General features: G+C 33.9%; 1 protein-coding gene across 1 annotated transcript in view; it reads right to left on the bottom strand.

Annotated features, from left to right (window-relative positions):
• LOC113230847 (mitotic spindle assembly checkpoint protein MAD1-like) overlaps positions 1 to 15,077 on the bottom strand; it is a 27,603-nt gene that overhangs the window by 11,653 nt on the left and 873 nt on the right. Inside the window, exons 3-9 of the mRNA XM_026464946.1 lie at positions 14,279 to 14,467; positions 13,862 to 14,020; positions 13,473 to 13,667; positions 12,308 to 12,490; positions 8,226 to 8,399; positions 7,517 to 7,659; positions 6,878 to 7,041 (exon numbers count right to left, since the gene is read on the bottom strand). Coding sequence (XP_026320731.1) covers positions 6,878 to 7,041; positions 7,517 to 7,659; positions 8,226 to 8,399; positions 12,308 to 12,490; positions 13,473 to 13,667; positions 13,862 to 14,020; positions 14,279 to 14,467 — 1,207 coding nt within the window. The remainder of the gene's footprint in view (positions 1 to 6,877; positions 7,042 to 7,516; positions 7,660 to 8,225; positions 8,400 to 12,307; positions 12,491 to 13,472; positions 13,668 to 13,861; positions 14,021 to 14,278; positions 14,468 to 15,077) is intronic.

Here is a 15,077-nt window from a genome sequence, read left to right on the forward strand (position 1 = left end):
TTTGTACTCCAACGCAGCAACACAAGGCATTTTTCTACGATTTTCGCGAACTTTTTTTGGGTTTTACGCGAAAGAATGGACACAACCTACAAAGCGTAAATGGCAGACTGAGCTCAAATATGAGGAACTGCATGTGCTGTTGGCACACGTGACACGGCCACTAAGCACTTGTACTGTAATTAATTGTTCTGGGCGATATTCACTTGAATTTCATTGCAGACAAACACATCCAGTTATTTTCATAATGGAAAGAAATAAATCGCTTCCAATTATTTGCGGATAAATTGCTTCCAATTATTTGCGGACATGCTGTGTTAAGAGTCAAAAGCATACTATGAAGCTTGATACTTAAGAGCCCTCATGCTAAAAAAGTTTTGACGTTGGCTCCACCCACACTCCCCGATACCCGCACCTATCATTCGCCGCCCGCTACCCGTACGTCGCAACGCAAACCGATCAAAAGTAATTTTCGCGCGCTTATCGTCGACCCGTAAACATTGATATAGATATCATACCATAGAGTCGTATTCGACTACTTAACATTTTTATTACACTTCTTTATTCAAATAAACATATTACGTATTTAAATGTTTAACCCTAATTCCAAAGTACAATTTGAATAAAATGAGTTAATACACCGCTAAATTTTAAATTTAATTATAGATTTGTTTGCAAATTTGACAGCTTTTAAATTTGGTTTACAATTCTGAATAATGTATTTACATAGCCAATTACAAAGTTTGTCAGATTAAAATTTAGTTTTTTACGTTATATAAAAACTAATTCGAAACCAGAATGAAGCGACTTGAAATATTGTTTATCAAAGAACAATGTGACAAGTTTAAATATATATTGATAACATATTATAACTGAATTTTGTTATATTAATAGATTTAGATATTAATTTTAATTACTATATTTTATAAATGAAGCAACTAACTATATAATAAATAAATGGACTATAAGTAGAGTATGCGCATTTGTGTGTATATGTGAAGGTGTATGTGTATCTGTGTATGTGTAAATGTGTGTATGTCTATGTAAATATCTGACAAATTTCTGCAAACTCTTTGGTTGTTTTTGATAGATTTTTTATTTTTCTAGGGAAGCCAAACGACAAGGCTGAAATAATTCATTTCGTTGTCGTTTTCAATTAAATACAAATTGATAGAAGCCATGCAAAAAATGGTAACCTATTAGCATATTAAAATAGACTAGGTTCAATGTAAACATTGAAGAAAAGGAAGAGAAAATATGTTCTACAATTTACTTTAGTACAATTTAACAAGTATTATTTCTCAATTTAAAATCTTTAATTTGCCAAGAGCCCAGGCCCATGCATATGGACAAATACATATATTAAAGGTGATAACCTTTAATGCAACGTTTCATATGCTTAGGAGGTTTTTTAGAGAATCGTTTTCCCTTGTCACTCTGATAATAAGTTTTTCGCCGAACAATATCACCAACATTAAAGTCATACTTTGTACGACAAAGATTATAAGGACCACAATGCAATTTCTATCATGCAACTTTATTAAAGAACTTTGTACATGATCGAAATTTTCTCTACGTTTACCGGTATTTTCCGCATATTCGTCCCTAGGCGCAAAAAATCTTCGAGTTGGTCGATATCAAGATTGTGGGAACGACAAGCTACCAATTCTCTCCAGACATGTTGTTACTAAACAGCAATATTGAGAGCAAGTGTTGCACTAATTCCCATATTCTTACGAATTGTTTAAATTCGACTACCATACCACACGAAATAGTATGCTTTAAATATGGAAAGAAAGGCATTCGGGCTCCAGTGTCCAGTTTGTGATAAAAAAAATCTAACCATAAAAGTAAATAATTTGACAGAGTATCTTTTATCAAAATAAAACAAACATAATCGATTCTAATATAAAAACCAATGTGAAGGATGAATCTGATGCTGTTTAATAAGTTTGTTGATATCAGGTCCCAATTTACTCAATAGCCGCAAGTTACCAGGTTCGGTAACATGCAAACGATTTCTCTTTTTAGTAAGCAGCGTTGTCACAGCACTAAAACCACGTTCATACAAATATGACGATGGGAATGCCATCAAGAATCCTTGAACGATTGACCACAATCCAGGGTACAATTGCGGGATCGGTTTTTGTAGCCAAAATTCTTGGTGGCCATTTTTGAACTTGATTTTTATTTCCTCGTTCGTTGTGAATTCTATAAGTTCTTCTTCCAGCTGAGGTGATATTGCTGTGTTGACATTTAAAAACGGATCCAACGCCCAGTCTGGTATTTCCAAGTTCAAAATGTCCTAGTATCGTTCGGTGAAGTCAATGTGGAGGTTTTCCAAATGTTGGCAGTCGTCGTTACTGCAGGATACTGATAAATTCGGAAAATTGTGAAACTCACGTCTGCCCATATTCTGTTTGTGTAAAAGCAGTTTGGCTGCGAAAGCAGCAACGACATTTTTTGTTTTTCCATGTCGTTGAACAGTTTATACAGTTCTGTCATGTAAGCTATATCATTCTTTGACGTAATGAGCTTGTTGCGAAATTCTGTATCTTTAGTTCCCAAAAACTTTATCACAGAGTCACAGACTCAGAGTCAACAGATTGTAAAATCGAGTCAAACAATTGCCTCTTGATAGCCTACGAACTTCAATATGAAACAACAAACGGTTGAAATCTTCGTCATTAGTAACACAAAGCTGATGAAATAATCTATCATTCAAAGAGCTGTTACCAATTTTATTAACTGCTTTGATGACATATTGCAGTGATTGAAATAGTCATTCACTTAAATTTCTAGCAACCAAATGTTGTCTATGAATAACGCAATGTACAGCAAGGACATCTGGAATTATATTTTTGAGTATGCTACGAAGCCTTTATGGCCTTTATAGCCGGAGCGCCATCCGTAGTAACTGATATAATATTTTTCAAGAGAACCTCTTTCTCATCACAAAACTTTTCCACTGTATTGAATATGGTTTCGCCTTCACATATTTTCTCATCTTTAATAACCTCACGAGTACGAGAGCAACAATGCTTCATTAGTTGGTAAGTTAGAGGTACAGACTCATCGAGCTGAATTGAGAATTGACTAGTCCTCAGATTATTGCACAATGATTCTTCAATGTTTTCCGCCATTTCATCAATTCGTCTTTGCACAGAATTGTTACGCAAAGGAATTTTTCGGATAATATCTGCGGCCAGCAGCACATTATTGCTTATGAAGCACAGTGGTTATTACTTCTTTTATTGCTGGCAAAATTAACTCGTCTCCGATGTTGTGTGGTTTGCCTTTCTGAGCAATTAACAAAGAGATATTGTATGAAGCTCGAAGTCCGTCGTCATCTTGCTTAGCAGGCGACGAAAAGAGTTTTGCTACACTTGGCTGAGTATTATGCTTCTTCTCTAGGTCTTGAAAATATGCTACATTCTTGTCTTTCTTATCTATCCAGATTTTATTCAAATGATCTTAGTCTTGAAGGCTTCATTGCTTCATTCGAAAATGTTTTTAGACATAGAGGGCACAAAGGCGACGTTGGGTTTGTGGGATTTTCAATGAATCCGAATTTAATATATTCCGTAACAGTATTGCCGTCTCTTCTTTTTTACTTCCGACATTGTTTTGTTTTGAGAAATACGTAAGTAAGTGTTGAACTTTAGTACTGGTTATCCATTAGTTAAACCGCAAATGAAAATAAAATAAATATTACGTTGTTTATATAGGATTTCATAAGCAGCACGCACCGACAGGAATAAGACAAACATGCATGAACTCGTTTATCTCATTCGACGCTCAATCGTACTCAACAAGGAAGAATAAGTATTCTATGAAACAGCCGATACAGGAATGCACAAATCGGGTTATTTAACAAAAACTTGTTAAAACATGGTTGTCCGCGGTCTATTATCTACGAAAATTACCTATCTAGGAATACTATTAAAATGTGAAACTGTGTCTGTTGCCTTTTTATTTCTTTGTTTGTGTCTACTTTCAATAAAACAGGATAAATATACGAACTACACGGACAATAATATCGTACCGGTTAGTTTGAGCAATCTCTTAATTAATATTTGATGTTCACAAGTTGTAGTCGAGAGTCGAGAGCTCAGTCGGTGTCCAAGAATCTTCCTAGGTGAAATTACAAATCTCCCCTTGAGCCTCTACACAACGCCCCCATTTTTTTTCTGGGTCTCTTACCGCCCTGCCGTTTAGGCCTGCAGCGCCCACAAGAGGGCGTTATCGCCCACTTTGGGAAAGGCTGAGTTATTAGAACTAAAATTAGATAATTAATGATATTTATACATGATCGACTATTGTTGTTACGGTTTTTTTAATCCCTTTAGTTTTAGAGTTAATCCGCTAAAACGGATTTAGAACAACATTTTAATGCGCAAAAGACAACGTCTCCTGTCGCAAGTCACGGGAACTTCAAGCATATAATTGTTTCACAAATTAGTCACTATCACTCCGTTGAGACGAGAGGTCGTTGACAGAATTTGCGGCTGAGCTGTTTAATCGTCATCGTAAATTATCAATAATGATGGCTAATTGTCGAAGGTAAGTTTGTGAATTACCTACCTATGTTGAACGGTAAAATAAAAAAAAAATTTTTTCATGTGCATAAACGCACTTAGAACTTACGAATTTTGATTTCATCAGTAATAGCAGATATGAGGAAAATTCATCGGTATAAGAGCGAAGGTCGTTCAGACGATTTTAGTTCTTATTATGTGCCGAATAACATTTAAATTAGTTTATTCCCGCTTTCGTGGGCCACTCGATTGATATGACGATACCATTTACATTTTTTACATTACATATTATAAATATATAATATTTATAAAAATGACAGTATGATTTATGCTTTATTTCCGATATATTCTGGAAACTGAATTTCTAGAATCTTTCCATGAAATTTATGAACATTTAAGACATCACATAAAATTTAAGATATAAAACTCTGAGACGTCATAACTTATTTATGTATTTTAAAAAAAAACCGAACATGTATTTTTTATTTCCATTACGCAGTATCCTTTAAAATGGTCAGTGGTTTTTTATCACCATGTATAAACATAATACAATACTTACTGTACTGGGACCGGTTGTAAATTTATTAGTCCTATTGGCGACTCCACAGTTTTTTTCTGTTCCACACAAAATTTGTGTCTGTAATGAAATTTCATAAAATACGATACATATTATACTCGTATTTGTTTGGTAAATAGAATAAACACGAAAATAAACAAATTGCTCTAATCTTCTTCTTGTCGAGTCAAAGACAAAAACCAATAAAATAATTGTGTTATCAAAGTGTTAAATTTCTTTAAATTTAAAATTTTATTTATTTAATTTACATTTCTTTTGCTCTAATGTAAAATACCTACCATTAAGTATGTGTAATTATTTTGTTCAATATCAAAATCAGATGCCGTAATAAAATAAAAAAACAACGATATCATCTATTTATTCTCTGTCTGTACTAAGTCCTTTCTGGACTTTGTGTGTGTTTTGCAGAGGTAACCTAACAATCAATTAGATCAAAATCATACTGTCATTTTTACAAATATTATATATTTATAATATGTAAAACATGTAAATGGTACCGTCATATCAACTGAGTAGCCCGCGAAAGCGGGAATAAACTAATTTAAATGTTATGTTTTAAAAAAACAACCAAAATCGTCTGCACGACCTTCACTCTTATACCGGTGAATTTTCAATCCTATTACAGATGAAATCAAAAGTCGTAAATTCTACGTGCGCTTATGCACACAAAAATAACATTTTTTATTTTACCGTTCAACATAGGCAGGTAATTCACAAATTTACCTTCGATAATTAGCGATCAATATTGATAATTTAGACGACGATTAAACAGCTCAGCCGCAAATATAAAATAAAAAGTATAAAATATCGAGGAAACTTTATTGTTTTATGTTTCTGATTAATGTCTATGCTTGAATATGTCGTGTCGTTATAAAATATTTTATTTTTAACTTTAAAGTGGATTTACCCCTCTAAAATTAAATCGAAGATTAGTAATTTTTCCTCTGCTCCTTCTTAAGATGTCAATTGAACTCATTGTCGCTTGCGATAAGAACGATCCACAGTGTCAGTTTGATGTGCTCGTACTCAAACGCATTCAGGTTACATTCTGGCAACACTATCCTCCCTCTTACCCACTACCTCAAAACAGTCGTCATGAATTCAAAAACTTGAGACAACAAGTGTACGCGAGTGACACTCAAAATAAACCATAAAAACTCTTTCAATACTATTGATATCTGCTCAAAAATCATATTCGCAATTCAAAAAATGTAGACATTGTAACGAGCCAAAAACAAAACTGTGACACGTGCACGTGCTGAATGTGCGAGGTCCCTTCATGAGCTAAGTCCTGGCCCCTCCAAATAGTATTATATACTAACGCAAGACCTCGCCTAATCATAGCAGTACCGACCGCTAGCGTTAATAACGGTATTTGGAAAAAAATTATGAATGAAATACTCTTTATTGCATATAAAATTACTATGGCAACACAAAACAGTAACGTAAGTAGTAAAGTAAGATAATGTGCAATATTCAATATCGTCGCTTAGCAAACAACACCCCACAAGTAATTTGGAGTAATTTTTAAGGAGAGTGAACTAATATTATTGCATACAAGAAATCTATTATTGTTAATAACTGCTGTATTTATGGATAACACAGAATTGTATATGAGTTGGTTGTAAAATGTTTATTGATATCACGTTTTATTTGAACTTGAGTAACGTTCAGAAACAAAAAAAATCACCATTTTCTTAATTGAGCGGTGTTGTCTGCTAAGCGACGATATGCATCAAATAAAATACCTACGTATGCAACTTACCCTTGGCCTGCCCCGCGTTGTCATTCTGCTGCACCAGGTCTCTGTACCCCTGCAGGGCCTTTTCCAGATGCTCGACTCTCGCCGACAGCAGCGCTGCACTACCCGCGCCTGTTTCGCCGCACAGCGTTACTGTTAACTCCTTCTCGTAGCAATCCAGTTGTTGCCTGGAAAATTATTACGTCCCTACATCCGTAACGCGATATTATTGGAATCAATTCCTATCGATATTTTTGAACATTATCAGAACCATTACTTTGAAATAAATTAATGCTTTCTATGCAGCGATCTGGAGGGTTTAGTCCTGGAGTGCGACAGCAACGGTTGATGAACGAATGAATGAATGCATCGATCGATCCAATTGGTTTGTTTCATGGCATTGGTAGGTATTTTTAACCGACTTCAAAAAAAGGAGGAGGTTCTCAATTTGACTGTATATTTTTTTTGTACGTATGTTACGCCGTAATTCCCGGTTTGTTTTTTGTGAAAAATTTATGAAGAAAATCTTCACCTCTAAAGGTAGCAAACTATGGGATGAATGAGGTCGGTTTTTTTAGTAATCTGTAGTGAGATTATTATTTTTCAAAATTAATGTCTATTGGGTGTAACACTCAATCAAAGACTTACAGCGAAGTAACAAACCTATAGCTATCTCGTTCCCTCGTGACCAACAGCAGTCGCTTCTGCAGTCTATGAATGAGGTTCTCGTGGTTCTTGCGAACTGTTAGGAGGTCATTCAACTTCGATGTCGCCTTATCGCGCTCGTACTTCGCTGATGCCACTTCCTGTGGTATTTTTTTTTAAACGAAAAGATGTACATGTACTCGATAAACCGATTTGTAATCAATTTCACAATAATTATTTATTAACATTATTATATATACCTTTTATTATTATCACACCATTTAGTTGTGTGATAATCTGATAACAACAAAATATAATGAGTGATATTACAATGTACGAGTGACATAACCACATTCATTCGTAACATTCGGTAGCTATCGTTAACTTTCAATAGAACGATTTTTTTAAATGTAGATAGACCCTAAAGTAGCGGCAGGTTGTGCCTATCTACTAAATGAATAATATAGCCCAATAAATTCTTATTATTATAGATACAAAAGTCAAACAAACACAAAGAAATATTTCTACAATCTAATTGGACTCGAACCAGCGTCTGTTGCCATAGCGTGGCTACAGACGCTCGTGAGGCACATCGGAGAAATTATTCTTTGAGTTCGTAAAATTTTTGTATCACATAATAACAAACTATTGCAGTATTTTCACACAAATATATGAATGTCATATGGTAGTAATAACATCATGATATTCAATAATATAAATATGTTACCTCGGTAAGCTGCGTGAACTGTGACTGTACTTGTGAGTTGTTAGCAACAGCGGTAAGCTGGTTACTAAGAGCAGAGTCGAGGGCCGAAGAAAGCGCTCGCGCTGTCTCCACACCATGCGCCCGCGCCGCTGCTATCCAGTCTTCTAGTGACGATTCCAAACAGGCGATTTTTACCTGAAAAAAATAATACATTATTAGCATTGACGTACCAATAAATGGACATCAGGTTCGCGCTAAAGTGTCCGCACCTGTAGGGCGTTAAAATCGCATACAGAGCGTCAATCGCGCAACAGTCTCCGTTTATTCGACTGACAGCGCGGTTGTCAATCATGCAGTACCATATGATAATAACTTGTAAAAATTACTGCAGTACAGTGTAAAAACAGGATTTTGTATCATATTTTCAATAAACACATATTGTGTTATCATAGTTCTCATTTAAAAGTGTTATTTTGTACAGTTTTATCGTATTCAATTTATATATAAATGAATTGTAAATATAAATTACAAAGCACACGAAATAATCAAATAGCTAACTGTCCTTTTTCTACACATTGCATGCGCAAAAGATGGAAAGAGACCGATTAGGTCAATTCCAAGAAGCTTATATAAACTTCTTGGTCATTTTGAATTGTTCGAACCACAAGCGATTAAAATATTTAGAACAAAGAAACTATAGTCGCTTTGATTTTAATCATTTTTTTTTTAATATTTTTTGTTAAACGTAAGCATTACCTAACAAAATATTGTTGTACTCGTTTTACGGCTTGGAATTACCTATCAGAAGTCAGAAAATACATTATGCCCGAAATAACGTTAGCTCGAATTTTCATAATGTGAAATGTATTTTTTTAAGAAGATTACAAAACAAGAGATTGGTCTTTGTGAAAATCATCAAAATTATTCGAAAGCGTACCGGTTTTATTATAAATCGGTTTTCGGAATTACGGATATTTGAGTTAACGTCTAGTTGGAATATCAGTACATTTCTTATAGTACACGCTTACTTTCACATTTGTAGTAATATTTGTATATATGTATCTGCCCAACTCTTTATTATTTCTTTAAGTGAATTTGTACAAAATTCGATATAATAATATATATAACAATTAATTCGCATTTTCGATAAAGGCTACTCCATTACTCTTGTGTTTAAGTAATTTTCAGTCGAAGCTAAATATGGTGCATTTTGTTAAGTATCCAGTAGAAGCTGAATATGGTGTTTTTGGACCCTTAAATGGTTGCAAGCAAAATTAGGCAGTACTGCATTGACGTTACAATTTAAATTAAATGTTTTAGTTTTTTATATTACGTTACATGTCACTACGTTCCTATAGGTTAACTTCGGATATTTTTTTCGTGGTTTTTGTATTAGACCCGATGTCCAGTGTGGATGTGCATGCGCCCAAGATACATAATGGTCTTTTTCGGGGCACAGTCTACTTAATATTGTACTGAAGTAGAAATTATATTATTTGTTATAATCGATACGAAATCAGTTACTAGAATTTTATAATATTTTACGCATTGTCTTTGGGATTATAACGTCTACTCTTTTCGCAGCATATACAGGGTGGAGCAGAACGACCGACAAAGCCGAAAACTGAAGTCTTAAATATGTACTCAATTGTCAGTACTTAATTGTACTGAAAGTGTTTTTGCCCTAAGTGTAATGGTTTTCGAGTTATTCAATGATAAAGATTTGCTTGAAAAGTCTGTATTGTCAACCCTACATCATAAAACACAGCTGTTTGGAGGCAACTACCGGGAGGTACTCAGGGCAAAAACTTTGTAATTTAATAGGTCGTTGACTTCCGTCGTTGGTCAGCACTCCATCTGTCGTTTACTTTGATAAATCACTTTCTTTAATAAGTTATCATGTGAATGATGGTTAATTATGCGGGTATTTTATAGCATTAATTGGAGAGTAATGAACACCCCTAAATTCCGTGTTTGACGACCCAATATTTACTTTTACCGAAAAATGCACCTCTCATCATTGACCTCTCATAGAATCTTCGGGAGACATGTTGTTTCTAAACCATACAACAATTTACGAAAAGTAAAACTTTCTAAATGACCCTGTCAGGAGTTCAACTCATATTGCCTGCATCATAAGATAAGACTAACTGAAATAAACATAACTAAATTAAGTTAACACGTTCTACAACATGCGTCAGGTACTCAAATTATAATAGTCTCGTAACCCTTAATCCGGCCCTAACGTAAAATAGTAAATTGAGGCAGCCAATCACATCACTTATAACCGCTTAGAGATTTAGAGATGGACACTTGATACCTGTTATCTGTTTTTGGTAGCATAATCGGGAGATCGTTTTTTTGTACTAGTCTATTTTTCAATGCATTTGGAAATTAGTTTTAATTTACTCTACAAGAATTTACTAACTTTAAAACAAAGAGTTCAATGAGTACAACATTTAAAACCAAAATTTCTGTTAACTTGAGCTAAGTAGTTGAAGTTTTGATAAATGTAATGTAAAAATAAATAAATGGGTTCTTGGAGGTCTGCAGACCACCTCCACGGTTCGTTTTCTTATTTTTGAGTATCGATTATCACATTGCTAAATTTGATTATTTACAATTCATTAAACGACCTGCATTTACCTTTTGAAAAATATCTTTAATTTGAAAAAAAAAAAGAATTTGATTTGAGCTTTTACATTTAAAGTAAATGAAACTCATGTATGTAGGGTTCTCAACGTGATATTTTCGGCTTTGTCGGTCGTTCCGTTCCACCCTGTAAAATATGGCTTTAATAGATATTTCTTGCCAAAATTTCAATTTAACTTATACGTTGCCACAATCCCACACACAATCAAGGTAAAAATAGAATGAAATACTGTCAATAATTTAAAATACTGTTCATGTGTGGCAAAATTTAAACACTACAGATTGTCTGGAAGCCAATTACAGTCTTTACTATAACGTGGCTAGGCGTTTTGTTATAAAAGATTTTATATAATTCGGATGCAACATGGACATGTTAATGCGCGTAACATTTAACATTTATAGGTACACAAGAAAATTAAAATTTTGCTTGATTAGAATGATACACGTCAAACGTCATGAACCATGATGGAACACGATCAATGAAATCGAGAAATGATGAAAAATCATAAAAACGAAAAACATATTGACTGAACTATACGAAATTTTAATCAGAGATATCATAGTAAAACTGAAATCAACTCAATATTCATTAATGGGGTTCGCCCCACGGATAATGTCGTATTGGCGTGACACCACGATTTGATAATTTTCAGTTTAATTTCCATAAAAAATAATAGACCACACCATTGACCTACTAACAATAATAATAATAATAATAATAATAATAACGCATACACTCAACATAGCCCCGCAGTAGGGAAACCCTGTGTCGCGGGTGCCATGGACACATACATACACAATCACAAATGAACACCCAAACTCACGAGAGAAATAAATGTAGGCCATACAAATATTTCTCCCGGCCCGGGAATCGAACCTGGGACCACTGCGTGGCTGTCCGGCATGGTAACCGATCGGCCACGAAGGCAGTCAATGCAGCACACTTGAATAATAGTATAATAAATAGTACATGACGGATGAAAAATAAATTGACAACTAACTAAAAATAACACATCATAGCTCAAAACAACACAAGTAATTTACAAAAAAGAAAAATCCTTCAAGTAACATTTCAATAATTACTGTCTAACTATATCTCGACTACTTTTTCAGTCGTGTGCTCGACTTTGTATTTTCGACGTGTCCCATCACAAACTTCATTCCGTTGGAAATGTCGTGTGAAAATAAACATTAATAATATCTTTATTTTAATTAACTCAAATTCATTTATTAATGATTTGTGGATTTCAACAATCATAATGTTAATGACTGGTGAAAATATTTATTGTTTTGCCATATTAAAATATATATAATTTGTATGACGCTGCTACAAGTTTACGTCGTGCTAACTTTGTCGACCAGTCATTCTAAATAAGCTATATTTTACAGAGTATAAAATCAAAGTTCCAAACTAAAATCCTAAAATTATTACAATATAGGAAAAAATGTACCTTAGCTTCATGCAACTCTTGTTGCACAGGTTGCAAGGATTCAACCTTGGTAGTGAGAATATGAACTTGTTCTTCCAATAGAAGCTTATTGCATACTGCGTCACGAAGTGACCGTTCGGTTTGGCGGAGACGCGTTACTTCTTTCTCTAATTCCGCCATGTTTGATAGGCGTTTTTGGGCTGTCTGAAATTTAATATTATTTTTATTGTCAATACATATCGACTCGTCCGTAGAACAAAGATCAATGTGCAACACTACTTGTTCTCAGGACATAATACATTTCGTTCGTTCTTCTTCACTGTGGATGTCAGATGAACCGTTGATCGATTTTATATTTCCGAAATGAAATAAAATGTACAAATTCTCAAAATACCTTTGCATAGGCCTTCATTTGAACAATGAAATTGTTCTTGTAACATACTTATTCTCTTTTCGCTATATAATCCATTGGACTCTGTTTTTCAGATGAGTCGATATATATTACATGTACTATTAAATATGGGCCTATCCAATAAAGGATTTGGTAATAATTCTGTTTAACAATTGTAGCACAGTTACACAATGGGGTCACGAAAAACAATAATGACTATTTAAGTTATGAATGTTAACTAATGTAATGATTAAATTACGATTTTTTTTTATACAGTGACGGGATGAACAAGTCGTGCGCCTGGTGGTAAGTGACACGCCTATCCATAACAGTTGCAGAGCCGCTCAAGAGCTTTAAATTGCAAAGATCTTAGGGGCACTGCCACTGCGCCCGCCAACCCTGTTATATAACTTATATAAGTGGACTAGTCCCATGTGCGTGTAATTTCACCAGCACCCTTGTAAGCCAGTACACAGTAATACTCACGTTACTGCTTGGCGGCAGAAATAAGTAAGGTGGCCGTGCCAACTCTTTCGCATGGAGCTCTACTGCTACTTATTAGTAGACTACGAGAAATAATGTAATGGTCAATTCTGTCACAAAGCTTCACAAAAATTATGAAGAAGTTATAATACATCAGGAGATGCTGCTGCTTTTCTATAGTATTTATGCCAGGATTATGATTGCTCTTAAATATAATAAAGAAAAACTCACTATGCTTAAGCTCCATTTGCAATAATTTCAAAATCATTGAATGTTTCCAAAATATTTTTGTTAAAAAATTAATTAACATACCTTAGCCTGTTGTTGCCAATCTTTATAAGAGTCCCTCTCATACTCCAACTCTTTGAGTTTACTGGAAACCTGCTGCAGTTCAAAAGTCTGTTTCTCCAACTGTGTTCTCATCTGTGTGCACTGCTCAGCCCGACTTGTTTGTTTTGCTAATTCTTTCTTGAGCATTTCAATTTCTGATTGAGCGCCTTCTAAGGCCTGAAGGAAAATAATAATGGACTATAATTTTCACTATTTATATTCACTAAATATGAATTATTTTGTTTGTCACATTGTATAATTTTTTCATATTTTCTATTTTCATTTGAGGATTCTGGAGTTCAGATTCTGAAGGATCAGGCTTGTTTGATTAGTAACAGGTCCTGTCTAGTATAATCAACAATGTAGTATACCTGTAACAACTCATCCATGTCTTTCTTCATCTCGGAGACCTGATCTTTACTGCTGACATTGGCCTCCAGCAATTTGTCCTTCAAGTCAGCTATTTGTTTTTGTAACTCTGCTTTATCCTTCTCCCATTGGGCTTTGCTGTCTTTATGCTCTTTTACAACCTGGAAATTTCAGGTAATGTAGTACAAAATTTAAACATACAATTGTATTTAATAAATGTAGTCTTACATAATGAGGCTTGACTTTAACAATGGGTCAGTCACATGTGTAAATTTTGTTATATGTAAAATGTGATAACTAATAAGAAAAAATGAGAAAGAAAACGTTTCTTAGTAAGTTAATTTTATTACTACATCACAATAGATAAGAAATTTCCCAATATGAGGCCATGCCTCATCTGGCACATTTACAATGATTACCTCATTAAACTCATCCTTTAACTCCTGTTCTCGTCTTCTGATTAACTGTAGCCTGTCATCCATATCAGAAAGAGCTCTTTCATCTCTTTTATGCTGTTCCATAAGAGATGCTTTTTCCTCTTCAAAGAGTATCTGCATCTCTTTACGGATGGTATGCTGGCGGCTTACTCGGGCTTCTAGTTTTGTGATCTGGTAATAGGAACACAATTGATATATTTTTACAGACAAAATTGACAATATAAACAATACACTGGTATAGTAAATCTGAATATGAATTAATGAATTCATAGAGAGACAAAGTGTAGATCACTGCTGAATCAACACAAATGCTAAGCCTGGACCACAACATGTAATGTACATTCTTTACTCTGACTACATAACAAGATTATTTACTTGCTGCAGAAAGCAGGAGTGAGATTTGTACCACTTGCTTAGTTTGCGCAAACACGTTATCAATTAAAACAAAGGAGTCGCTACAGGGGTCCACCACCGTTCTCCATCAAACATTAATGTAAACAATTACTGTCAAATAAGTAACACTCAAAAAAAAAATTTAATTTGGATGTGTATATTAGACAAATAAATTTTATATATATATATATATATATATATATATATATATATATATATATATATATATATATATTAATTTTATATATATAATAATAATAATTTTGTTGTAAAAGTGTGAATGGAAATATATATAATATATAATATTTATTTCCATTCACACTTTTACAACAAAATTAAACATCATCTATTTTGATAGCATAAATCAACTACAGTAATGCACAGCCCT

This window comes from Hyposmocoma kahamanoa, unplaced genomic scaffold (genome assembly GCF_003589595.1).
Source record: "Hyposmocoma kahamanoa isolate Upper Pololo Valley unplaced genomic scaffold, ASM358959v1 64, whole genome shotgun sequence".
Taxonomy (NCBI): domain Eukaryota; kingdom Metazoa; phylum Arthropoda; class Insecta; order Lepidoptera; family Cosmopterigidae; genus Hyposmocoma; species Hyposmocoma kahamanoa.